The following is a 27,845-nucleotide window of genomic DNA, read 5'->3' on the forward strand; positions in this document are numbered from 1 at the left end:
ATTTTATACTGCTGTCAATCTTATTTTAAGTATTACTAATGCTTAATCTTTGTCTCATTTTTTTTCAGTTAAAAATTCAGATTGAGCTTTCTCATAAGTGGCTCCCAGAAGATTCACCCCACCCCACTGTGGGAACACAGCAGTTGTGGAGATGGAGACAGGAATGGAACCAGAATCAGAGTTCAAATATACCAGAAAATGTGGGCTCTAAATTCTTATGTAAGTCAGAGACTGACTGGCCAAGAGCTGTGGGACACTGAGGACTTCAGCATTCACTGTAAACTTTAGCACAGGTCACTTATTTCTCTGAATACTGGATCCAAAAAGCACAATGAACACAAGAATGTGCTATGGTACCAGGGTGAATTCCAGACAAGCACGAGAATTCTGTACACTGGGGCAAGGAGGCACAACTCCTGAGGTGATTCTGGCAGTGGAACTGATAGAACTTGGGGAAAGTGATGAAATAATTGACCTCACTTGTGACTCTCTAGAACCTTCAGTGATTGACCTAACTCACCATGACTCTATTGTGATTACTAAAGAAAGGAGGAGGCCAAGGGGAAATACAAGGTCACTCCAAGGCCAAACTGGCAGCTGTGTGGTGAGCAGTGATAAGGAGGGGTTGATGAGGGACAGAGATGTATCTGTAACCAACAGTGCCTACCATAATGCCCTGGAAGAAGAAACTTTAAGTTGCACACTACCTGGTTATATCTGGTGTCGAATTTGTATGGATGGGTACTTAGAGATTGAACTGAGTAAACGACATATCTACTCTACAGAATGTGGCCACATCTTCTGTAGTCAGTGCCTCTGCACTTCCCTTAAATATACTAGAAATTGCCCAGTTTGTTTGAAAAAAATCAGCTGCCATCTGTACCACCGCATCTATATGTGACATGTGCTGTGTTGCTCAGGACAGACAGACAACCTAGCTAGATTCTTCCATGTCCTTGTGCAGAAACTATGGGTTGTTGGCATTCAGTGCACTGAGTTAAAAATGCCTGATTTTAAAAATTGTTCTCTGAAGTATATAAAATTTTTTTTAATTTCCCACACACAATGAGACTACCTTTTGATTTGTTTTGTTTCACGCTGCAGGACTGGACTTGGTTGTCACAGTGTGCCAGAGACTGGTGGTTGTCCTCAAAGCAAATTTTCCTTTCTTTCTCATAACAATCAATTTTTAATTGGCCACATGTGAGCATTTTGGGTCATGTCAATAAGGGCAACATCCTAGAGATGATGGAACAAGAAGATGGAAGGAACCTGAGAGACTGACAACTTTGCAAACCAGAGCCACCTACAAGTTTGGGCTTTTACTTGAGAGATGAATAAACTTCATTCTTGTTTATGCAACTATTCTACTGAGTCTTGTTTAGAGCAATGGGAACTTTATTTTAATTAATGGAGCAGGCAGGGTAATATCTTCCTGGTTTTTCTGAATTTCCTGACTCCACTGGAGTAAAAGGAAGTCAGTCCTTTCTGACCACCTCTCTGACCAGCAAGGTGGAGGCAGGTAGACAAGCAGGTACCATGTCCTGCTGGGACTCCTGGTGGCCTTTGAAACCAGCCTGAGAAGTCACCTAGACACACTGGAATCTAGAGTTGTGGTTCTGTGCTCTCTGACCTGCCACACCAGAGAGAGGCTCCCTTCACCCTGGGCTTACAGGTGTGCCTGCCTTCCACCATACTGGTCAGCTAATCAACAAGTTGGTCTGCTTCTCTGTGAACAAATACATCACTGCATCACCATCCTAGCTGCTCCTGCAGCCTGACTGGGTCACAGGCTTGAGAAGACCTCATCGCCACTGCCCCCAGACCCCCAACACACGGACACACACACACACACACACACTAGCTCTTTTTTCTTTTGAAGAAAATCACAAAGGACTCACAATTCCATCTGTACTTTAGAATTAGAGAGGACATGATTTCTACTGTGCTCTCTCCTTTTCCCTCATAATGAAATGTGCAGTAAAGCTTGTTCCTTACCTTCAATGGTTGTAGCAGTGTTGCTTTCCTCCGTGGAGGCTCAGTTGTGCCAATGGAGCAGTGCCCATCCCAGCATCATGTCTGTTCTACACACTGCATTCTCTGCAATATCTCATACTCCAAACCTCAGTTGCTTGTCTTGGCACAGGATATGCAAGATAAATGGGTATACACCCTTGCGTGGGTTTCTTTGTATGTTCTAAAATGAAATGAGGGGATTTCCCTGGTGGCGCAGTGGTTAAGAATCCGCCTGCTAATGCAGGGGACATGGGTTCGATCCCTGGTCTGGGAAGATCCCACATGCTGTGGAGCAACTAAGCCCGTGTGCCACAACTACTGAGCCTCTGCTCTCTAGAGCCCGCAAGCCACAACTATTAAGCCCGCGTGCCAAAACTACTGAAGCCCATGTGCCTAGAGCCCATGCTCCACAACAAGAGAAGCCACCTCAGTGAGAAGCCTGCGCACCGCAATGAAGAGTAGCCCCACTCGCCGCAACTAGAGAAAGCCCACGTGCAGCAACGAAGACCCAACGCAGCCAAAACTAAATAATAAACTTATTAAAATTAAATAAAATAAAACGAGGAAGAAAAACAACATGAAAATTTTTTTAAAAGAAAGAAGTTCTAAATATTAGATGTAGAACTTCCTGCATTTCAATAGGACATCTTGTGTGTTCCACTTTGGAGACTGTTAATTGCTCTGTCACATAGCACAGTGTATCACAAACTTGGCTAATGATCGAAACACCTGAGGTGCCTATTAAATATACAGATTCTGCTTTTGCATATATTGCCCATGTGATCAGGAAAAAGAGCATACTCTCTCCAGCTTGCCAGCAGCCCTTGACCCTCCCTACTGTGTTCTACCCAGTCCACTACATTTTTACCTTATCTACCAAACTCATGTAGACATTTGAGTTTTTGATCTCTGCTTTAGGGGCTAAAAATAGAGGGGATTCTGACTTTTCTGAAAAATTGAGATAAATTTTACAGACAGAAAAATTCACTGATCTTAAGTGTATAATTAGATGAGCCGGGGCAAATATGTACATTCATAGGACCAACACCCCAATCAAAATATAGAACAATTCCAGAGCAGTTCTCCTGCGTTTCCTTTTGCTCTCCACCTGGGTGCCCCTTCCCAGTAAAGTCTTTTGCTTTGTCAGGAAAAAAAAAATATATATATATATATATACACACATACACACACACACACACACATATATATAAAACAATTCCATCATTCCAAAAAGTTCCCATCTAGTCAATCCCCATCCCCCACAGGCAACCACTTTTTTGATTACTACCAACCACTTTTTTGATTACTACCAACCACTTTTTTGATTACTATCATCATAGATATGTTTGGGGACACTGACTTTTATTACTTCATTAGCCCAGATCATCTGGGAGGAAAGTTTGATAGGGAAATTTGGAACATAAGCATTAGGCAAGGGTTAAGGGTTTATTTTAGTGGGAGTATGACATATCATCTCTCTTAAGAATTGAAGCAAGAAGGTATTAATAATGACACCTGCTATTTATTAAACAATAGCTATTTTCCAGGGGCTTCCCTGGTGGCACAGTGGTTAAGAATCTGCCTGCCAATGCAAGGGACACAGGTTCGAGCCCTGGCCAGGGAAGATCCCACATGCCGTGGAGCAACTAAGCTCGTGCTCCACAACTACTGAGCCTGAGGTCTAGAGCCCACAAGCCACAACTACTGAGCCCACGTGCCACAGCTACTGAAGCCCACAAGCCTAGAGCCTGTGCTCCACAACGAGAAGCCACGACAATGAGAAGCCTGCGCACTGCAACGAAGAGTAGCCCCCACTCACTGCAACTAGAGAAAGCCCGCGCACAGCAACAAAGACCCAACACAGCCAAAAATAAATAAATAAATAAAAAAAAAAAGAAAAAAATAGCTATTTTCCAGGCACAGTACAAGGTACTTCACACATCACAGGCAGTCAAGGTATACATCTAGGCAACAGCAGGAACCCAACAGGATGTAAGAACAGAAGTTGAAGGCAGCTGCCATGGGCACATTAGTGTGAATAGGTTGGCTGACTATTGTACATGGCTGTGGGAAGAAGTGAGAACTAAAGCTAGAAAAGAATATTAAGGCCACATCATGAGTAGAGCATTGTGTGCTGTGTTATGGAGTTCAGATTTTAGTCTACAGTTGCTAAGGAACCATTAAAGGCTCTGAAAAAGAGCCTCCAGAGAAGGATTCTTAAGGGTTCAGCATGATATCAGTGAGGGTTGAAGATACTGTTTGAAAATTGGGGGGAAAATATGGAGGTAGGATCAGGAAGGAAAGATCCTGGTGTTGATTTTCCTCTCAAAATAGAAGTGAATTTTCTGAAATGTGTAAGAAAAAGGATGAAAGTAACCTTGGTCTGAGGAATGTGGTAATGCACTGGTACTCTCTTGCCCTTGATATTAACAGTTTCATTTTAGCACAGCCAGCAGGGCTGTGCAAGTCTTTTGAGCTATGGCAGCTCTTGGGAGATGGTTGTTGGTCTGAGGTGGCAATGATAGGAATCAAGAGAACAGCTGTGGTGGTTTGGATTTAGCTTTCAGGTACCTTTTTGGAAAAGTGGAAGCTCATTTGACCAGAGTGGAAATGTATTAGAAGAGGTTGGACAATCAAATTTATCCACTTGATGACCAATCTAGCTTTAGAACAAGTTAGCCTCACAGTGAGATAATCTGGCAATTTAAATTTGCTGTTTCCTGATGTTCCCTGAAGTTACAGCAGGGAACTAAAGCCAAACTTCTTGAGCTATAATATGTGAGGATTTCATCAATCACTGATTAAAATCAAGCTGTTCAAGAAAAGGGTTAAGAGAGACAGAGTGGAGAAGTCAGAAGCGTCTTTCAGCAAGGATTGGTCTTTCTATTGTCTGATCCACGCTGAATTCATCCCTGCAGCAAATGTTAAGCACACCTGCCAGAAGGAACAAGTTACTCTCTGAGAACCTAAAATTGTTAAGATGGATAAACTTTTAGATCCTTTCCTTAGCTATATCAATTAGATCCCACTGATTTGATATTAAAATCTGCATACTGAGATGACTATCCCAGGGAGTGTTAATTAAGTAGGTTTCAATGATATCATTGGCTCAGTGTCTTGTCTCTAAAACAGTAGTTTCCCTGCAACAAGAGCAGGGAACAGCAGCGGCACTTGCACAAATGCACAGGCACTCCCAACGGTTCTCTCCTACTGGTTTCCTTATTTATAAGAGCTTTAGACATTTGTTAGTACATAGTATTTTGAAAGTAAAACATGTAGTTTTCTTTTTCCATCTCCAATTTCATAGTTCAGTTTCATGTTATTATGCAGATGGATTTCTGACTTTGAGAAGATGTTTTTTGTTTCACTATCCAGGGACTATTTACAGACAGCTCTAACATGATAACCCTCCTGTGTGAGGAACATTAATCAGGGCAGCATTGGACATGGGCCCTTCCCTGCCCCCTTAGCTTTCAGCAGGCAAAAAGATCCTACAGGGCATAGTCCTTTCTCCTGTGGAGTGGCATGGAGAAGGCATGTGGCCCCAGGTAGGACTCTGCCAGCATCACTGACCCTCTAAAGGGAGGGCAGAGGGGCTGCCAGTGTGGTGTGACAAGACAGAGGTAGCAGTTACCCACAGCACTTGGCTTCCCTGCTGAGATGAGAGCCTTTAGAGAACAAATTTCTCTCTTCCTTTCCTCTGAACAAGGCCAAGTCACAGAAGTAGCAGCTGCTGTATTCTCCAACCAGAAAAGAGAAGGTGCAGTGCATTGCTGGGCATGGACCATTCATTAATTCTTTCATTCATCTGCTCATTTGCCTAGTATTTATTAAATTTTGATAGTGTGGTAGACCTATATAGTTAAAAAGATATATAAGACAGTCTCCAAGAAGCTCACAGCTAGTGGGGAAGAGATGTGAAAATAGTTATAATACAATAAAAGAAATAACGCAGTGAAATAAAAGCTATGACAGAAATATCTGCCAGGTGCTGCCGAGGCATAAAAGAGGAAATAACTCTGACTTCTCAGTAGCTTCCTTGGAGTCTAGAAGATGGAAAATTGAACTTTTAATTTACATTCAGCTCCATGGAGTCCTTGAAGATTAATACCTACTTACACTTCTTGTTATATTTCAAGACAAAGTTAATTTGAGGGGGCATCAGTTTGGCAAACTATTTTCTATACCAATGTTAGTACAATAACAATAATAGTAGCTATGACCATTTATTGTGTGCTCACTATGTGCCAGGTACTGTTAAGCACTTTACATACATCATCTCATTTAATCCTCACCACAATCCTATGAGGTAAGTATTATTATCTCTATAATTTTAATTTTTTTATTTTTTGGCCACACCCCACGGCTTGTGGGATCTTAGTTCCCCGACCAGGGATTGAAGCCATACCCCCTTCAGTGGAAGCATGGAGTCCTAACCACTGGACCGCCAGGGAATTCCCTATTATCTCTATTTTATATATGATAAAATTGAGGCTTGCAAAAGAAAAGTAACTTTGGTTTATGACTTTGTTTTTGTTTCCCATCTCCTGGTACCAATTATATGGTAAAACCTGGTATGTAGTTTCTTAAACATCACTGTTCCGCTGCACAAAACTTGGTTTTTAAATAGTAAAACAGAAGCTTGAAGTGCCTTTTTGTGAGATTTGGGACCTCTTGCTACATAGGTTGTGGAATCACAAACTTTGGAGGTGGAAGGGGAGTCTTAGGAACTCATATTTTATGGTGGAAGAACTGATGCCCAGAGGAGTTAAACATCTTAACCAAAGTTACTCATTGTTCTGGTGGGAGACAAGGCTTCTCTCTTCTTTTTTAATAAATTTATTTATTAATTTGTTTTTATTTTTGGCTGTATTGGGTCTTTGTTGCTGCTCATGGGCTTTCTCTAGTTGAGGCAAGCGGGGGCTAGTCTTTCGTTGCGGTGTGCAGGCTTCTCATTGTCTTGGCTTCTCTTGTTGCAGAGCACAGGCTCTAGAGCGCAGGCTCAGTTGCTCCGCGGCATGTGGGATCTTCCTGGACCAGGGCTCGAACTCGTGTCCCCTGCATTGGCAGCCGGATTCTTAACCACTGCACCACCAGGGAAGCACAAGACTTCTCTCTTCTAGCCCACTGTTCTTGCCCCAGGGCCAAAGACTCAAGAATGTGCAGACTTCAGGTTTTCATACAATCATCTTTACTAAACATTGTTAAACATTTTAGCCAACAACAAAACATTCAAGATGAAACAAAAAAAATTCTTTTTTTACTTGGGGACATCGTTTCTAGGTGATCATCAGCATTTCATAGCCATTTATTTGACAAAGAATTTGATCCAATGAATGCCATGTACTGTCAAGGTAAGCAAGACACAGCACAACCCAGCAGTTGTTCACAACTTAGGGAAGGGGCAGACATGCAATCAAACAATTAAAATAATTATGTACAAGCATGTACAAAGGTTTAGGGTGCTATAGAAATGTGTAAAGCAATGATTCCCAGCTGGGGGTGGGTCCCACTCCCATATACCCAACAGACGTTTGGCAATGTCTGGAGACAGTTTTGGTTCTCACAACTTGTGGGTGGTGGTGGTGGTGGTGATACTGGTATCTTGCGATCAGAGGCCAGAAATGCTGCTAAACCTCTTAAAGTTCACAGGTCAGTGCCCCAGCAACAAAGACTTAGGCAGCCCAAAATGTCAATAGGGCTGAGGTTGAGAAACTGTGGTAGACAGCCAGCAAAATATTTTCCACAAGGGATGGTTGAGGGGGTTATATCTTGGGGGACTGGTTGTGAAGAGTTTACTGAAGAGATAATGATTGGGGTTAGGGAGGGAAGATCCCCAGAATAAGGAACAACATGTACAAAGCCACAGAAGCATAGCATATTTGGGCAATCCCACACACTGGTGGAAGAGCTGTAGGCATTAAGGCTGGACAGCTAGGCAGGGGCTAGACATTCAAGAAAATATATTGAGTTAGAGGAATTATTGTAAGAAAAACTGGTTCCATGATGGCTCTGTATAAGTCACTCAGGAGCACTGTCTAGGTATGTACTGCTGTGAGCTAAAACTGCTAAAGAAAGCTGTTTGAAATGAAGCTTTTCTCATCTTGCTTCCTTATGGTCTAGAGTTTTCCAGGCATTTGTTACTTTCTCAGAGTCCAAGCTGTTTCAATGGAATGTGAGCTCTGAGAGGTGGAATAACTATTAAAGTCAATTAGCTGGTGTCTCAATGCTGTGATGAAATCATGAGCAGGGATAAGGTGGTTACTTCTCATGTGTTAGACTTATAGGCAGATGATAATGATTATTTCCTCTTTCGTAGAGTGCCCTAGGACAGAAATGGGGATATGTGACCCTTAAGATTAGACTGCCACCTTGGATCTAAATGAGTTGCTTTCCCCTCCCTCACAAAAAATGGTGGGCAGGTAGGCCATTCCAGTCAGGGTTTCTCTTTCTTTTAAGCTAATGATGATCAAAGCAACTGACAAACTGTCACGGAATCTGCCAGACCTCACTCTGGCCTTCCCCGCCTCCCAGCTCCTGGACTTTCCCTCCTTCCGTCATGCTCTGGGCCCATTCTTAGCAAACTAACAGGTCACAGACTTCTGGTCTGAAACCATCCTAGGCCTGTTGAGCTCGGGTCCAAGTGCCTGCCTCTGTCCCCTGGTGGCCTGATGATAGAGCTTCATGGAGGTGAGTTACCTTTTTCTAACTTAGCTGATTTCCGGAGCATAATGTGGAAAACTGGATCACAGAAGAGGGTATGGATTTTACAGCATGAAAGAAAATTCAGGGAGATAGTTAACTTGTGGCAGCTTATAGCTTCTATACTCTCTCTAGGCCTTGGAATAATTGAGAATTTAGAGAAGAGAGTTTGGTAGGAAAGTGATGAAACCCACCAAACACTTTTGAGAAAAATTAAAATAAATACTATACAAAAATGTACTTTCCTTATTAATATAATCACTTTATTATTTTGGATTGAAAAAATTTATTATGTATAACTTGATTTGCTCATTATACTATCACACTCGGTATTTTATACTTAAAGTGGAGTTGATTGAACATTTTAAATTGAATTCCTTCAAGATCTCTTCGGAGCTAAAAGTAAATGCAGTTATATTCTGAATTTAGTGTTTTCTTGATGGTCGTACAGATAAAAGAAAATGTTTATTTACTACAAGAAAGGTAAAAAACCTCACTAAAATTCATCAACAAGAGATTGTGACACTGAGCCCTTAAGTTCTGAGTTATCATTTCCACCAGTTACCATTCTTACAAAGTTTAATTTAATTATATGTATATTAATCATTAAGATCAGGTTCTAATTTCCTCTATCACAGGACCTTTAGATTTGCTCTTATCCTTCTCTGTCCTTAGCTGTTGAAACAAAAAAAGGTATAAGTATTTTGTTTATAATTTCTAGAGGAAAAAAAAAACCACTATTGCCTATTCCTACTACATTCTTGTTCCTTTAAGGCAAGGTCAGTAAAAATAGACACTTTTCTCTAATAGTAAAAAAAAAAAAATCATTTGTGTAATCATGAACTTCCCCTTATTTCAAAATTTCAGGCAGAGGCTGGAAAGGACTGAATTAAATGACTTAAGATCTCTTTCAATTTTGAGTTCTGATAAGTCAAAAAGTTCATTATCTTTCCTTCTTACGTGAAAATGGCAGGATGTGTGAAGCATGTGTCCTGCTCTTACGGTAACTGTGCCATGTGGTTTGTCCTCTATAGATGAATCGTATTTCTCCATGTTTAAGGTTAATTCTTCAGAAAACCTTCCCATCAGATATTTTTTTAAATTAATTAATTAATTTATTTATTTTTGGCTGCGTTGTGTCTTTGTTGCTGCAGACGGGCTTCCTCTAGTTGCGGCGAGCGGGGGTACTCTTAGTTGCAGTGTGTGGGCTTCTCATTGCCGTGGATTCTCTTGTTGTGGAGCATGGGCTCTAGGCGTGCGGGCTTCAGTGGCTGTAGCACAGGGGCTCAGTAGTTGTGGCTCACGGGCTCTAGAGAGCAGGCTCAGTAGTTGTGGCGCATGGGCTTAGTTGCTCGGCGGTATGTGGGATCTTCCCAGACCAGGGCTCAAACCCGTGTCCCCTGCATTGGCAGGCAGATTCTTAACCACTGTGCCACCAGGGAAGCCCTGCCCATCAGAATTTTTAAAAATTACTTTGAAATAATAAAAACTGAGCAAAAAATGCTCTTAAATATGCAACAAAGGCCCTTACCAAGCAACAAATTCCCTTAAATATTTTATTAACCATGATTTCAAAAATCACAATCCAAAACTTCTCAGGAAAAAAAAAATCTTGGGGAAAAATCATTTCTTCTGCAAGTTTCCAAGGACTACATTACTCCTTGCTTTTTCTCTGTTCTAGGAGACTATGCTTGGTGAATGGAAGGAGGAGGATGGGCTTTCTTAGACAGGCTTAGAAGGATGAATATCAATCCCTGACTTGGATTTCTCTCCCTCTGCCTTAAGGTTAGACTTTCTGTAAGGGGCTCCTAAGATTTCCAGGTAGAGAAATTGCAGAATCTTCTTTGGTTTCCAATTCCATTCCTCCCTCTAGAGCAGTGGGAAGTTTTTCTAGGTATTTTGCCTCACAAATTTGATCCATTTAATAAATTTAATTGCACAAAACATTGATTGGCTTTCTGGTGACTCAGTGATTAGGATAATGGGCTCTGGGTCAGATAAATTGTTCAAACCCAAGCTCCACCACTTAATTACTATGTGACCTTGGCAAGTTATTTAACCTCTCTAAGCTTCAATTTCCTTAAAAATGGAATAATATCTGTCTTATAAGGTTATATGAGGATTAATGTATACAAAGCATTTTGCACAGTGAAAGCTCAGCAAATATTAGCTAATATGATTAAAAGAATCCCTTGTTTTATAGCAGAGGCTATATTCATGAAAAGCAGGGTAACTGGCAAAACCTCAACTGGCAAGATGAATTCACAATCCAATTACATCAACAATTAATAGGGACTTCCCCAGTGGTCCAGTAGTAAAGAATCCGCCTTCCAATGCAGGGGGCACGGGTTCAATCCCTGGTCAGGGAACTAAGATCCTACATGCCATGGGGCGACTAAGCCTGCGCGCTACAACTACTGAGCCTGCATGCCTCAACTAGAGAGCCTGCGTGCCATAAACTACAGAACCCACAGGCTCTGGAGCCCGTGCGCCACAATGAAAGATTCTGCATGCCGCAACAAAGATCCGGAGTGCCACAACTACGACCCGATGCAGCCAAAAATTAAAAAAATATAAATAAATAAATTTTAAAAAATTAATAACATTAAATATGTATATTTCATATCATGAAATTCACCCTTCTACCAGTGGCTTTTAGCATATTCACAGTTGTACAACCATCACCACTATCTAACTTCAGAACATTTCATCACTCCAAAAGAAATTCCATACCGTTAACAATCACTCCTCATTTTCCCCTTGCCCCAGGCCTAGCAACCACTTATCTACTTTTTAAAAAAATTTTTAATTTTATTGGTGTATAGTTGATTTACAATGTTGTGTTAGTTTCAGGTGTACAGCAAAGTGATTCAGTTATACATAAACATATGTTCATTCTTTTCTGGATTCTTTCTGTTATACATTATCACAGAATATTGAGTAGAGTTCCCTGTGCTATACAGCATGTCCTTGTTGCTTATCAATCTTATACATAGTAGTGTGTGTATGTTCATCCCAAGCTCCTGATTTATCCCTCCCCCCACATTTCCCCTTTGAGAACCAAAACTTTGTTTTCACTATCTGTAAGACTGTTTCTGTTTTGTAAATAAGTTCATTTGTATCATTTTTTAAAAATTAGATTCCACATATGAGTGATATCATATGATATTTGTCTGTCTGATTTACTTCACTTAGTATGATAATCTCTAGGTCCATCCATGTTGCTGCAAATGGCATTATTTCATTCTTTTTTAAGGCTGAGTAATATTCCATTGTATATATGTACCACATCTTCTTTATCCAGTTCTCTGTTGATGGGCATTTAGGTTGCTTCCATGTCTTGGCTATTGTAAATAGTGCTGCAATGAACATTGGGGTGTATGTATCTTTTTGGATTATGGTTTTCTCCAGATATATACCCAGGAGTGGGGTTGCTGGATCATATGGTAGTTCTATTTTTAGTTTTTTAAGGAACCTCTATTCTGTTCTCCATAGTGGTTATACCAATTTATATTCCCACCAACAGTGTAGGAGGGTTCCCTTTTCTCGACACCTTCTCCAGCATTTATTGTTTGTGTTTATAAAACACATGAAATAAAATTCCTAAATGGCATCCACTTCCAAAAGATACTGCATTCACAAGGCTTAAAAACCAGCTCTAGTAGGCAAGACTTTCTCTTAAATCACCTTCAATTGGCCAGGTTCTTCTACAAGTTTTATCTTATACAGAATGTATCTAATTTTAAAGTTTTCAAGATAGTCTGAGTGGCTTAAAATGCAATGTTTTTTGTCCTGTCATATTCCCTGATGGGCATAATTTTCTGAGCACATATTGAGAGAGGGTGGAGAATAAACACATTTTTTCCTCTTTACTTCCACAGAATTTCCCATTCAGCCTAGTACAAAAAAAAAAAGGAATAATCTTTTAGAAAATCATTTGTTATCTTTGGTTAATGGAAATAAATGAATCATTAATATGTAAAGGGATGGTAAATTTAAAATTCTCACTGTACAACAGAACCATAGGAAATAAGACTAGAAATATGAGTTTGCAACATGTTGTAGAGAATTCTGAATTCTGGGGCCCTTTAAAAAAACACAAAACTTATTTTGGTAGGCTATGGAGAGCAACAGAAGATTTTTGAGGCAGAGGAGGGTTAGCAATTATTATTTCTATGAGCATTATTAACTAGACTCTGCAACTGATTAGACGATGGAGAATGAAGAAGAAAGCAGCCAAAGATAATTCAGATTTCAAAACTGAGATACTGGTAGTGCAATAGAAATAGGGAAGTCAAGAGAAGGAACTGATTTAGAAAGAAAGACACGTTCTGTTTAAGTCGTGTTGAGTTTCAAGGACCCAGTTGTGGGCTCAGAGATGTGGGCTCCCAGAGATTCAGATTTGGGAGTCACCTCTATAGCAGCTATACATGAAGTTACGGGTATGAATAGCTCACTTGGTAAGAAGAGAGTATAGAACTAGAAGAGAGCTGAAGACAGTCCTTGGTGATTATTTACTCAGGAAGAGAAGAAAAGGAAGAGAAACCAGCTGAGGCAGGGGAGTGGTCAGAGGCAAGAGAACTAGGACAGTGCTGCACTACAAGAGCCAAAGGAGAGACTCAATAAATCGAGGAGAATGAAGAATAAGTCATTAAATGAGTGTTTAGCAAACTCCACGGCAAGCTTTAAGAAAACAGTTTCTATAGAGTGCTGGGGTAGAGGGTCTGTAACAAGAGCAGAGATTCAGACAGGTTACCTTAAGCAAAGAGGTAGCCTCACTTATCCTGAGGATAAACATCCATCCCTCTAACGCATTTGTTGAGGCCCTACTATGGCAAGGTGTTGTGTTAGGTACAGGAATCCAGGAAAAGTCAAAGGACAGTGCTGTGATTAACATAACAGAGCCACTCTCCACATTTGTTTCTATGTGTAATTCTTGTCTCTACCAACTAATTGACTCTTTCCACCCTACATCTCTGCATTTTTTTGCCTCCTGTTTAAAATTCATCTCTTAGATTCTGTTTCCTTATGATTCTCCATGTCATGGCCTTTCTGTCCCAAACTCTACCTCATAGAAATCTTTAAGCTTTTGCTTCGACTGTCAATTTCCTGATTCTCTCTTTTGTTCCCAGAGCTAAATTTGCAAGAGGTTCTGGTTTGCCCAGATCATCTTTTTTCATTGAATTGTTGAACAGCCCATGGAATCAGTCAGAAGCCCACCTGTATTTTCATCACCTGTGGCCCAGGAGAAGGATTGGAGGCCACAAGCTATGTTCAGGCTTAACCTTTAGCATGGACTATGGGAACGACAGCAACTGTGATTAATATATCGAGTAGGTATTGCGGGTGAATCTCAGTTGTGCGAAGAATAGGGCATAGCCTTTTCTATAACACTGTTTATATTGACTTTGAGTCCCCATTCCTGTGGCTGGAAGGAAATTCAACTTGTAATCTTTGAAGAGAGGCATCCATATTGATTATTGCTGTAAGTCCATTTACTCAATCCAGTTAAGAGGACATACTGAAATATCTTCCCCTTTCCCTCCCCCCAACCCTTCTCTGAATACATAAAATGGTTGGATAAATTGTGAAAAACAGTTGAAGCTTCGGTTTTCAAATGGCAGAATAAAAACAGTGATTTTTTTTTCCTCTTCTCAGAAATTCAACCCTCTTTAACTCAAAACTACAAGGAGAGTGAAAAATGGACAAACTTTTTTTGTGATGTAACTAGAAACACCTGTAAGCCTGGACTACAACCTATGAGTAAGAACTGCCCAATATAGTGAAAGTCAAACAGGAATGTGATAATGGATGCCTAAGGATGCAGATTTTATACAAAGTGAGAGTGACATAGCTCTCCAAAGAAAGTGACCCAAGACCCACAAGTCCTTGTACTGAACAATAAGAAGAGGCAAGCAGAGTGAAGTAGGGGCTTTTTTTTACACCCATTTGACACAAAGACTTGAGATACAGGGAAGGTGAAGTTGAAAAGGGACAAACAGCTATATTTGTAGAAAGCAGTCTGTTGGTGAGGAATAGTGAAGGACATAGACTCTGCATTGTAAGCAACCCTGAAATGCTAATCATGGGAAAAAGCAAAGGCTATAAGAACTCATGCAAATACTATTTCATAAAGAAAATGGCCTTAAATATGGTACTGCCTCCACCCTCTTGCAAGTCTCTTGCAAACAGCTGATTCAGGAAGAACTCACCTCATTCAATGTTTAAAGAAACAAAAATATAAGTAGCGTCCATAAAACAAGAGTGGGGAGAAATGTCCAGAGCAAAGCACAGAGAACTATGGAGTTAGAGAATATGAGAAGGAAATTAAGAGGAATGTGGGCTAGAGTAAGAAATTCTTACATTTGTCTGATATGAGTTTCAGAAAGACTGCAGAGAATACACGAGAGGTAATATTCCAAGAGAAAATGGCTATATTTGGTCCAGGCAGGCAAGACCCAGGTTTGGGAAGACCAGGTATCAGGGGTAAGGAACACAGGCAGTATGGGAAACTAGGGAGCAAAGGTCTAGGGACTCAAGCTAAAGAATTTGGATAGAAAGAGGTGAAGATATAGGTATGGAAAGAGAGCAAAAGAAAGAGTCATCAATGAGTATGGAATTTGATGGATGGTGAGGCAAAGGATTTTTAGCCATGTTCCCTTGGCTAGAACAGATCTGACTATGAGTGAAACTAAGCTCACAAATAGAGGCAAACACAAAGTTATGACTGGGAATGGAGGGTTAGAAATGAAGAATAAAGAGTTCTGGATACTCAGATTCTCAAGGGGATGTACAGAAGATGGAGACAGCTCTGGTCTTAGGGTTAGAATTCTTTGGATTCCCTCGATTCTACCACTGACTTGAGTGTCAAAGCAAGTTCTGAGTTCTAGTTTTCCTTTCAAGAGCATGAGACTAACCCATGGACCAATCCTCAGGGATTCTGCCTCAGAATAAATCTTCTGTCTATATTTAAGTTTTTCATCCTTCAGAGGCCACAGTGTGCAAACTGAAAAATAGTGTATGTACATTGAACATTTCTTTTCCCCCCATAATAATCTTCCTCACTTTTGTCTGCCCAATATTTGATCTTTTAAGTCCCATCTTAGTATCCTATATATTTCCCTTGACCACAACCCCTAGTCATGCATCAGGGACCCATCTATTATTCTCTCCTAAAACATACTTATCTCCATTATATTGATACAAATAATCCTCCTACTTTGAGGAGGTTTCATCTCAGTCCCCATTTTTATACTCCTGGATCATAGCTTTTCATCTTTAGCATTTAGGAAAAGGTAAGAACACAGAGAGCTGGTAATGGAATATGCTGGGAGCAGTGGATCCTGGCATTGGAAAGTCTAAGGTGGGCAAGGTCACTTCAGGAATTCTGGCAGAAAACTCTGCAGGAAGTAGAGTCCAAAATCCTGGAATCTGGGAAGTCAATGGTGACAGCAAGGTCTTCCACACAGCTAAGTCACGCAAACCCCACAGGGTCCCTGAGGCTCCAGAAATTCAGTTCTGGTAAAGGTGTAGCCTGTGAGATGAAACACCAGACTTTCTTTCAGGCCAGCCTCTCCTTGTTGATTCCAGAGCAGAGACAGGCTCTATCCATGGCTGGTGCTCAGATGGACAGAAAAGGGTGAGTGGAGTGGGTAGGGAAGTACCACCCCTAGACCTGGGCAATGAAGGGCTTTTCCTTTGGCTTATGCTTTAAGGATCCCACTCTCACCCTCCTCCAGCTATGTTCCTCTTTACAAGATAAGGAGTCCATGAGCCCACAGAGCCTATGCTCTTTCCTACTTTAAATTACATGCCAGGTATCCAGGACTCTAAAATTCTCTGTCCAAAAGATTCTGAGTCCACTGTTAGGACTTCCATAGCTCCCATAGGCAACTGTGTGCCTAAAGGGCAGCTGTGTGTAGGGGTGTGTGTACATGTATGGAGCTTGGTTCTGTGGGCTAGGTTTTCCACACACATGCTTATGATGTATGGGACAGGGTGAGGGGGTCAGGAGGGGAAGAAGAATGGGCCAGGGACTTCTAGTTGTACTTTGTCTTGACCCACAAGTGCTAGTGGAAACCCAGATATGAGCAGTTCATGGGCAGAGCCTCTATCTTACCCACTTCTATGCCCCAGCAAGTATGGTCATTAGAACAGAGCTGGAATTATTGAATGTTTACTTCATCAGACTCTTAGGTATTGAGCTCAAAGCCACTTCTGGTGGCTACTTTTTGATAATAGTAGCTATAATACAGCATTCTTCAATGCAGGATACTGTCAACATAAAAATTCTTGCTCTGGAGTCAGATATAGTTTCAATCTTTTAAAATTGAGGTAAAACTTACATAACATAAAATTAACCATTTTATCATTTTTTAACCATTTTAAAGTATACAATTCAGTGACATTTAGCTCATACACAATATTGCGCAACCACCACCTCTATCTAGTTCCAAAATATTTTCATCGCCCTCCCAAAGAAACCCCATACCATTAAAAAGTCACTTCCCATTTCTCCGTCCCCCAGCTTCTGGCAACAACTAATATGCTTTCTGTCTCTATGGATTTACCTATTCTGGATATTTCATATAAATGGAATCATATAATATGTGATTTTTTTATGTCTGGCTTCTTTCACTTAGCATAATGTTGTTGTAGCAGATATCAGTGCTTGATTCCTTTCTATGGCTGAATAACCTTTCATTTTATTGATATGCCACATTTTGTTTATCCATTCATTAACTGATGGAATTTGGGTTGTTTCCATCTGTGGCTACTGTGACTAGTGCTGCTATTAATATTTGCATACAAGTTTTTGTTTGAATATCTGTTTTCAACTCTTTTGGGTATATACCTACGAGTAGAATTGTTGGATTATATGGTAATTCTCTGGTTAACTTTCTGAGGAACTGACAAGCTGTTTTCCACAGCAGCTGCACCATCTTACACTTTCAACAGCAATATACGAGGGTTCCAATTTCTCCACATCCCCACCAATATTTGTTATTTTCCATGAAAAAATATAACAATCTTAGTGGGTATGAAGTGGGATATCACTGTAGTTCTTTTTTTTTTTTTTTAAATTAAACCTTTCTTACAACACTTCTTAATTTTATTTATTTATTTATTTTTGCTGTGTTGGGTCTTCGTTTCTGTGCGAGGGCTTTCTCCAGTTGCGGCAAGCGGGGGCCACTCTTCATCGCGGTGCGCAGGCCTCTCACTATCGCGGCCTCTCTTGTTGCGGGGCACAGGGTCCAGACGCGCAGGCTCAATAATTGTGGCTCACGGGCCCAGTTGCTCCGTGGCATGTGGGATCTTCCCAGACCAGGGCTCGAACCCGTGTCCCCTGCATTGGCAGGCAGATTCTCAACCGCTGCGCCACCAGGGAAGCCCCCATCACTGTAGTTCTTATTTGCATTTCCCTAATGATGTTGAGCATCTTTTCATGTGCTTGTTGGCCATCTGTCTATCTTCTTTGAGAAATGTCTGTTCAAGTCCTTTGCTAACCTGTAAATTGAGCATCTTTTTGTTGTTGATTTGTAAGAGTTCTTTATATATTCTGGATTCTAGACCCTTAGGTATATATATTTGCAAATATTGCCCCCCACTCCCACTATTCTGTGAATTGCCTTTTCACTATCTTGTGAAAAGAAAACTAAAATTAGTTTCTTTTCTTGTGATGTCTTTATCTGGTGTTAATATCAGGATAATGCTACCCTCATAGAAAGAGTTAGGAAATGTTCCCTTCTATTCTATTTTCTGGAAAAGTTTGGAAAGGAGTGATGTTAATTCTTCTTTAAATGTTTGGTAGAATTCACCAGTGAAGTTATCTGGTCCTGGGCTTTTCTTTGTTGGGAGGTTTTAAATGATTGATTCAATCTCTTGTTATAGGTCTGTTCAGATTTTCAATTTTTCCTTGGGTCAGTTTTGGTAATTTCTGTGTTTTTCTATTTCATCTAGGTTATCCAATTTATTGGCATACAGCTTTTCATAGTATTCTCTTATAATTCTTTTCTATTTCTGTACAGTCTGTGGTAATGTCCCTACTTTCATTTCTTTTTTATTTTATTTAATTTATTTTATTTTTGGCTGTGTTGGTCTTCGTTGCTGTGCGTGGGCTTTCTCTAGTTGTGGCGAGCGGGGGCTACTCTCCATTGCAGTGTGCGGGCTTCTCATTGTGGTGGCTTCTCTTGTTGCGGAGCACAGGCTCTAGGTGCGCAGGCTTCAGTAGTTGTGGCTCACGGGCTCTAGAGCACAGGGTCAGTAGTTGTGGTGCACAGGCTTAGTTGCTCCGTGGCATGTGGGATCTTCCCAGACCAGGGCTTGAACCCGTGTCCCCTGCATTGGCAGGTGGATTCTTAACCACTGCACCACCATGGAAGTCCCGCTACTTTCATTTCTGATTTAGGTAATTTCAGTCTGTCCTCTCCTCTCCTCTCTTTCTCTCCTCTCCCCTCCTCTGCCCCCTTCCATCTCTCTCTCTCCACCTCCCCCCCTCCATCCCTCCCTCTCTCTCTCTGTCTCTGTCATCAATCCTGCTAAAGGTTTATCAATTTTGTGGATGTTTTTCAAAGACTGAACTTTTGGTTTCATTACTTTTCTCTATTGTTTTTCTATTCTTTTTCATTTATCTCCACTCTAATCTTTATGTCCTCTTTTGCTAGCTTTGTGTTTAGTTTGCTTTTCTAAATTCTTTAAGGAGGAAAGTTAGGTTGATTTGTGATTTGTGATCTTCCTTCTTTTTTTAATGTAGATGTTTATCAGTACAAATTTCTCTGTTAACACTGCTTTCACCACATTCCATAAGTTTTTGTATTTTGTGTTTTTGTTTTCATTCATCTCAAAGTATTTTCTAATTTCACTTGTAATTTCTTCTTTGACTCATTGTTTAAGAGTTGTTCTTTATTTCCATGTTTGTTAAATTCCAGGTTTCCTTCTCTTAATTTATAATATCATTTCATTGTAGTCAGAGAAGATAGTTTGTATGACTTTAATCTTCTAAGACTTATTTTGTGTCCTAACATATGGTCTATCCTGGAGAATGTTCTCTGTGCACTTGGTAAAAATGTGTGTTCTGCTATTGTTGGGTAGAATGGTCTATATATGTCTGTTGGGTCTAGTTGGTTTACAGTGTTGCTCAAGTCCTCTATTTCCTTACTGATAGATACTCTGTCTAGTTGTTCTATTCATTATTGAAAGCTTAGTATTGGGACCTACAACTATGAATGTAGAACTATCTATTTCTAACTTCAATTCTGTCAGTTTTTGCTTCACATATATTTTTTTTTTGCTTCACATAATTTGGTGCTCTATTGTTAAGTGTGTATATGTTTATAATTGTTATCTCTTCTTGATAGACTGACCCTTATATCAATATATAATGTCCTTATTTTCTCTTATAACAATTTTTGTCTTAAGTCAATTTTTGTTTAACATTGGTGTAGCCACTCCATCTCTCTTTTGGTAATTATTTGTATGAAATATCTTTCCCATCCTTTCACTTTTAACCTATTTATGGTTTTGATCTAAAGTGAATCTCTGGGCTTCCTTGGTGGCACAGTGGTTAAGAATCCTTCTGCCAATGCAGGGGACATGGGTTCGAGCCCTGGTCCGGGAAGATCCCACATGCTGCAGATCAACAAAGCCCGTGCGCCACAACTACTGAGCCTGCACTCTAGAGCCTGTGAGCTACAACTACTGAAGCCCACGCACCTAGAGCCTGTGCTCCACAACAAGAGAAGCCACCACAATGAGAAACCCACATACCGCAACGAAGAGTAGCCCTTGTTCACCGCAACTAGAGAAAGGCACACACAGCAACAAAGAACCAAAAGCAGCCAAAAATAAATAAATAAATAAATAAATAAATTAAAAAAAAACTATTAAAAAAAAGTGAATCTCCTGTAGACAGCATATAGTTAGATCATGTTCTTTTTATCCATTCTCTCAATCTTTGCCTTTGAATCACAGGTTAATCCATTTTCATGTAAAGTAATTACTGATAAGGAAAGACTCACTTATGCCATTTTTCTATTTATTTTCTACATGTAATATCTTTTTGTTTCTAAATTCTGTTACTGCATTCAAATAAATTTGTTCTTAGTGTCCCATTTTGATTCCCTTTCCTTTTCTTTTTCTATATATTGTTTTTATATATTTCTAGTGTTTTTCTTTATTGGTTACCCAGGGGATTAAAATTAGTATTTGAATTTTCTAACAATCAAGCTAGAAATTCAATTCAGATTAATCAAGTGTGAATTAATACCAACTTAGTTTCAATAGTACACCAAAACTCTGTTACTTCTCTTTATGTTGTCATTGTCACCAATTACATCTTTATACATTATATGCCCATTAATGTATGCTTATAATTATTGTTTTATGAATTTAAAAAATGATAAAGGAGTTAAAAACCAGAAACTGCAACAATTTTGTCTTTTATATTTACCTATGTTTACCTTTACCATTGTTCTTTATTTCTTAATGTCTTCAAGTTACTTCCTAGTGTCCTTTCATTTTAGCCTGAAGGACTCCCTTTAACATTTCTTGTAGAGTGGGTCTACTAGTGATTACCTCCATCAGTTTTCATTTATCTCCTCTTTCATTTTTGAAGGTTAGTTTTGATGAATATAGAATTCTTAGTTAACATTTATTTTTCCTGCATTTTAAATATATCATCCCACTGTCTTCTGGCTTCCACGTTTTTGAAGGAGAAATCAGCTGTATATCTTATTGACGCTCTCTTGTACATGATGAACTGCTGCTTTTTTTTTTTCTGCTTTCATGATTCTCTTTGTCTCTGTCATTTGACAGTTTGACTATACTGTGTCTTGGCATGATCTCTTTGAATTTATCCTGCTTGGAGTTTGTTGAGTTTCTTGGATGTTTATAGATTCATGTCTTTCATCATATTTGGGAACTTTTCAGCCATTATTTCTTCAAATACGGTTTCTGCACATTTCTCTCTCTCCTCTCTTTCTGGGACTTCCATTATGCATATGTTGGTATGCCTGATAGTGTCCCAAAGGTCTGTTAGGCTCTGTTCATTTTGGTCATTCTTTTCTCTTTCTGCTCTTCAGTGAATTTTTAATTTCAGTTATTGTACTTTTCATTTCCAAATTTTCTATTTGCTTCCTTTTCATTATTTCTATCTTTTTATTGATAGTCTCTATGTGATGAGACATTGTTCTCCTGGCTTCCTGTAGTTCTTTGGCCATGGTTCCTTTAGCTGTTTAACCATATTTAAGATAGTTGATTTAAAGTCTTTGTCTAGTAAGTCCAAATCCTGGGTTTCCTTAGGGAAATTTTCTATCGATTTTTCTTCCCCTGTGAATGGGTCATACTTTCTTGTTTTTTTGCATGGCTTTTTTGTTTAAAACTGGATATTTTGAATATTATAATGTGGCAACTCTGGAAATGAAATTCTCCCTACCTGTTTTTGTTTTTTTTTTCTGCTTATTGTGGGTTGCTATTTTTCACTTAGTGACTTTTCTAAACTATTTTTTTACAGTTTGCTATCTCTGTCATGTGTGGCCACTGAAACCTATGTTCCATTAACTTAGTGGTCAGCTAGTGTTTTGACAAAATTTGGCTCAAATGCTTGGAGCCAAGAAGAGAAAAAAAGAAAAAGAAAATGTAATCTTCCAGTCTTTTCCAGTTGGCTCTGTGTTGGGCACTCCTTCAACATTTAGCCAGGCCACTTACAACTCTGCCTTAGCCTTTACTTCTCACTCATGTGGAGCCTGAAGGTCAGCCAGAGGTGAAAGCTTAGTGTCTTCTCAGGCATTTTCTGAACACATATCCAGACCTGGGCATGCACTTGGGTTTCTTGACTCCCCAGTATATACTGGAGCTTTTAAAAGCTCTTATGCCCCACGTATCTTATTTTCTAACTTCCTTCCAAGGCTTTTTGGTCTTGTCCTATTATCCCTTCCCACAGGTTGATGTATCCAATCCTTTTGCCTTTAAGTACATTCAGCAAAAGCCTCCCAGGAGCTGTCCCAGCCCTGGGAACTCTCTGGGTTAGACAAAACAAAGGCAAGCCCTTGTTCTGACCCTTGAGGGAGCCACCAGAAAAAGTGGAAAATACTACCACAATTGTTTGAGAATAAGGTACATATTTCCTCTGGCACTAGCAACCTGCACCAAGAGTGCAACTGCCATCTTCATGGCTGCCACCAATTTGGAGAGTGAGGGATGGTAAGTGAATGAAAACACTACAGTACATTCTTACTACAATGTGGCAGCTTCTTTCTTCCTTTAGTTTTCCCCTAGTTGTAATTTTTTTTTTTTTACTAGGTCCTGGAGTTCTGCAAAGGTTGATTCTGACAGTTTTTGCAAGTTTATTAGTTGTTTTTGTGGAGTTCTCCCTTGACTTCCTCCTCTGCCATATTTAGTGATGTCAGTACTGAACTGAAAATTTTAATCTACTGCATTTTGTACTTAAATTTAAAACTTAGAGCTTGGGGGCTTCCCTGGTGGCGCAGTGGTTGAGGGTCTGCCTGCCAATGCAGGGGACACAGGTTCGAGCCCTGGTCTGGGAGGTTCCCACATGCCACGGAACGGCTGGGCCCCTGAGCCACAATTACTGAGCCTGCGCGTCTGGAGCCTGTGCTCCGCAACAAGAGAGGCCGCGATGGTGAAAGGCCTGCGCACCGCGATGAAGAATGTCCCCACTTGCCGCAACTGAAGAGGGCCCTTGCACGGAAACGAAGACCCAACACAGCCATAAATAAATTAATTAATTAATTTAAAAAACAAAACAAAACTTAGAGCTTAAGCATATTTAGTACAGGTGAGGAAATAAAATGAATCAGGCAGCTGCTAAAGGCCCAATTCAATGTTCTTCTGTAGAAAAGTGTGCAATGGTTACTATTAATCAATAGGAAGGGCTGGGCTCCTTTTTCAGTTTAATGCTTTGCCTGACCTATCAAAGCTACTCTTGTTTTATTGACTGATGTTCTTAAAGTCTATCTGAAGCCTCTGCTGGCTCTGCAAACTGAAATCCCCAAAGTGTTCAGAACTACAGAGAAAGAAGGTATTTTCTTCCTGAGTTCTCTTCTCAAAATGAGGGGTGGGAAGTACTAGGTAATTATAGTGCCTGCTTGGTCCACTGAGTTTGGACTTGGACACCTGAGTCTAGGTAGAGTGAGAGCATATTTGTTGGCTCCAGAGATCAGCTTGAGAGTAAAAAAGACTGGCTTATTTAAATCACTCAGAATCTGGGTCCTAATTGGCCAGAAAAGAATCTTTCCTGCCCTTCTCTCTTCTTCCCCTTTTACTATTTCTGTGTGTTTTTTCCCCCACAACTTGCCCTTGATTTGTGGCCCTTAGCCTTATACATAGACAGAGAGGTGGTCATGTAAGTGGTATAGTTAGAGTATAGCCAGGAATGCAGCATCTAAAAGACTACTAAAGTGGGATTTCCCTGGCGGCCCAGTGGTTAAGACTCCACGCTGCCACTGCAGGTGGAGTGGGTTCAATCTCTGGTCAGGGAACTGAGATTCTACATGCTGCGTGGCATTCCCAAAAAAATTTTAAAAATAAAAATAAAAGAGTACTAAAGCTTGAAATTCTGTGATTTAAAATGTATTACTTTGAACTACCAGTTCAAGATGGCAGGCTGCACATACTGTCCACCTTCTCAAAAATCCCATACAAATTTCATAAAGTATACATATAACAAAGAATAAATCCACAACTGTGCTAGAACATAGTGAATTGCTAGGAGTGGACCAAGAACACTGGGGAATGTTTGCATGATATAAAGAAAATGGGATTTGGTGGTATAGAAACCAAACTGATAAAAAATCTGCAGCACAACTCTAGAGGAGAGACTGCTGAAGTGTTAGATCCTGAGAAAACACTTTAATAACTTTAAGTTCAAAGTCAGCTGTGCTTACAGTAGAATAAGGCTAAAGTTCAACTGAGTATTAATTGAGAGGTTGGCAGAGATGGACCAGTTCTTGGCTCTGTGTAAACCGGCTTTGTGTTAGTGCCAGGTACAGCTGGCAACAGCCTCTCTCTAAACAATGCAGGAATATGCTCTCAGTGTAGGAGTGAAAGCTGGAGAGAGAACAGGACAGTGTTCCTGGTAACTTCAAATTCTTACAACAGACGTGGGACCTTCACACACTGAAGGGATGTTTATCTGTTGGCACATTCCATCTGATTCATTTAAATCTGCCATTGCACTAACTTCTTATATGCCAAAGAGGCCCACAGAACTGCAATATTAATAGATCTAGGCTTTCATTTATAAAATGGATATTTAAGAATCATCAGAAATTTTGAGTAATACCCACAACATGAAAGAGAAATCTCAAGCTACACCAGCAGAACAAATAACCAGAACAAAGAAACAAGAGTTACTACCAGAAACAAAAGAGAACTAAAAAAAATTTTAATCTACATCTCAATAGAGATTAAAGAGAACAACTTCATCCTGGAATATTTGAGAAGGGAATAACTAAACAACAAGAAAGCAGTCTTGGAAGTTAAAAACATGATTGCCTTCTAGCCAAAAATAGCTCTGAGAAAGGACTGAATATCAGAATGAATGCAGCCAAAACTGAATTAGGGGATTAGAATATCAAATTTAAGAATGCTCCTAGAATGTAAAGGGGTGGGGGAGGGAGAGAGAGGGAGAAGCTTTAAAGAAAAATTACGAGACAAAGATGTTAGATGTAGTAGATTTAATGTCCATCTAATATGAAGTCTAAAGGAAGAAAACAGAAGATAAAAAGGAAGAAATAACCAATAAAGTTAAATAAAAATTATCTGAGCTAAATAATGTTTTGATTGTTTAGGCTAAAAAGATCACTTAATACTGAGAAATACTGAAAAGAGAAATAAACTTAGAGCCATCCTGCTAAAAATTTGTGAATTTCCAAATAAAGAGAAAATCCTACAAGTTTCTAGAGGGAAATAAACTCATTCCTAAAGGAAGTGAGAATCAAACTGGCACTGGATTTCTCATCTGTAACACTAAATGCAAATAAAGGAAAATGTCTATAAAGTACTGAGAGGGAAAGGTTTGGAACTGAAAGTTCTAAACCTACACAAGCTATCATTCAAATGCTAGGACAAAATAGGGTTACTACTACTGGAAGTGAAATTATTCCAATGGAATATACTCCCTATTCAGACTTTCTTTAAAAATTACTTGAAGATATACATTTTAAGTTCCATTTCTGGCAAAACTGTGAACCATTTATCCTGGAAAACCTACCACTATAGAACATCTAGAAATGCCAGTTAAGCTGTAACAAACATCCTTTGTAATGCATACTTGAGTGTAAAAGAAAGTAAAAAGAAATTCCAAAGAATACAGATTGGAAAGCAGTGAGATGGGCTGGAGTTACTGAGAGCTGTATCTGCACTGAGATCTTCTGTGTATCTCAGGAAAACCCAGATTTAACAATCTTTAGACCCACACCAAGTATGTAGTTGGACCTGAGAACCTTGAATAAAGGTAAAACATTTGAAGAGCTACATCCTCAGTGAAGGGGTAGCAAAGAGAAAAAAAAAAAAACGAAACTTAACTATCTTGATCTGGGGTCTGAGTGATAAACAAGAGTGTCCCTAGAGAATTTTTAACCACAAGCTTGCCCTCATACAGGGTTAGGCTTAAAATTTACAATCCCTTTATGATCTAGAGACTTGAAACCAATAATATTAACATAAAATAGTGGAGGTTGGTAGTAATCTGGATCTCCAAGCAGAAGTAAACACAGATATTCTCTGTAGGGACTCACCTCTAATATAGGCAAAGTATAAAATAGAAGAGATTTATAAACCGAATTACACTAAAATTAAGAACTTCTGTTCATGGGAAGACACTATAATAGGGGTGAAAAGACAAGCCATATACTGAGAGGTGGGAGAAGATATTTACAACACAACCAAAATAGAACTAGTATCTGGGATATATAGACAACTACTCTGAATCAATAAGAGGACAAACAACTCATTAGAAAAAAATGAACAAAAGACTTAAATGGGGTCCTCGGGAAGATGGCGGAAGAGTAAGACGCGGAGATCACCTTCCTTCCCACAGATACAGTAGAAATACATCTACACGTGGAACTGCTCCTACAGAACACCCACTGAACGCTGGCAGAAAACGTCCGACCTCCAAAAAGGCAAGAAACTCCCCCCGTACCTGGGTAGGGCAAAAGAAAAAAGAAATAACAGAGACAAAAGAATAGGGACGGCACCTGCACTAGTGGGAGGGAGCCGTGAAGGAGGAAAGATTTCCACGCACTAGGAAGCCCCTTCGCGGGCGGAGACTGCGGGTGGCAGAGGGGGGAAGCTTCGGAGCCACGGAGGAGAGCGCAGCCACAGGGGTGCGGAGGGCAAAGCGGAGAGACTCCCGCACGGAGGCTCGGCGCCGAGCAGCACTCTCCAGCCCGAGAGGCTTGTCTGCTCACCCGCCGGGGCGGGCGGGGCTGGGAGCTGAGGCTCGGGCTTCGGTCGGATCGCAGGGAGAGGACTGGGGTTGGCGGCGTGAACACAGACTGAAGGCGTTAGTGCACCACAGCTAGCCAAGAGGGAGTCCGGGAAAAAGTCTGCAGCTGCCGAAGAGGCAAGAGACTTTTTCTTCCCTCTTTGTTTCCGGGTGCGCGAGGAGAGGGGATTCAGAGCGCTGCCTAAACGAACTTCAGAGACGGGCGCGAGCCGCAGCTACCAACGCGGATCCCACAGCAACAGGGGCGCAGAGGGAAAAACGGAGAGATTCCCGCACAGAGGCTCGGCGCCGAGCAGCACTCTCCAGCCCGAGAGGCTTGTCTGCTCCCCCGCCGGGGCGGGCGGGGCTGGGAGCTGAGGCTCGGCTTCGGTCGGATCGCAGGGAGAGGACTGAGGCTGGCGGCGTGAACACAGCCTGAAGGGATTAGCGCACAACAGCTGGCTGGGAGGGAGACCGGGAAAAAGTCTGCAGCTGCCGAAGAGGCAAGGGACTTTTTCTTGCCTCTTTGTTTCGCGGCGCGCAAGGAGAGGGGATTCAGAGCGCCGCCTAAACGAACTCCAGAGAAGGGCGCGAGCCGCGGCGATCACCGCAGACCCCACAGCAACAGGGGCGCAGAGGAAAAAAACGGAGAGACTCCCGCACAGAGGCTCGGCGCGGA

The 27,845-nt window shown here is 40.6% G+C and overlaps 1 protein-coding gene and 1 long non-coding RNA gene across 3 annotated transcripts in view; one reads left to right on the forward strand and one right to left on the reverse strand.

The window, feature by feature from the left end:
- Positions 1 to 27,845, forward strand: part of TRIM69 (tripartite motif containing 69) — a 60,819-nt gene that overhangs the window by 4,392 nt on the left and 28,582 nt on the right. For both annotated transcript variants that reach the window (XM_082450105.1, XM_082450106.1), the window contains exon 2: positions 69 to 604. In XM_082450105.1, coding sequence (XP_082306231.1) covers positions 332 to 604 — 273 coding nt within the window. In that variant the 5' untranslated portion in view covers positions 69 to 331. The remainder of the gene's footprint in view (positions 1 to 68; positions 605 to 27,845) is intronic.
- Positions 6,347 to 27,845, reverse strand: part of LOC309655220 — a 31,895-nt gene continuing 10,396 nt past the window's right edge. Inside the window, exon 2 of the long non-coding RNA XR_014260662.1 lies at positions 6,347 to 26,724. This is a non-coding gene — a long non-coding RNA (uncharacterized lncRNA). The remainder of the gene's footprint in view (positions 26,725 to 27,845) is intronic.

Source organism: Balaenoptera physalus, assembly GCF_965194825.1.
Source record: "Balaenoptera physalus genome assembly, chromosome: 2".
In the NCBI taxonomy this organism is placed as follows: Eukaryota; Metazoa; Chordata; class Mammalia; order Artiodactyla; family Balaenopteridae; genus Balaenoptera; species Balaenoptera physalus.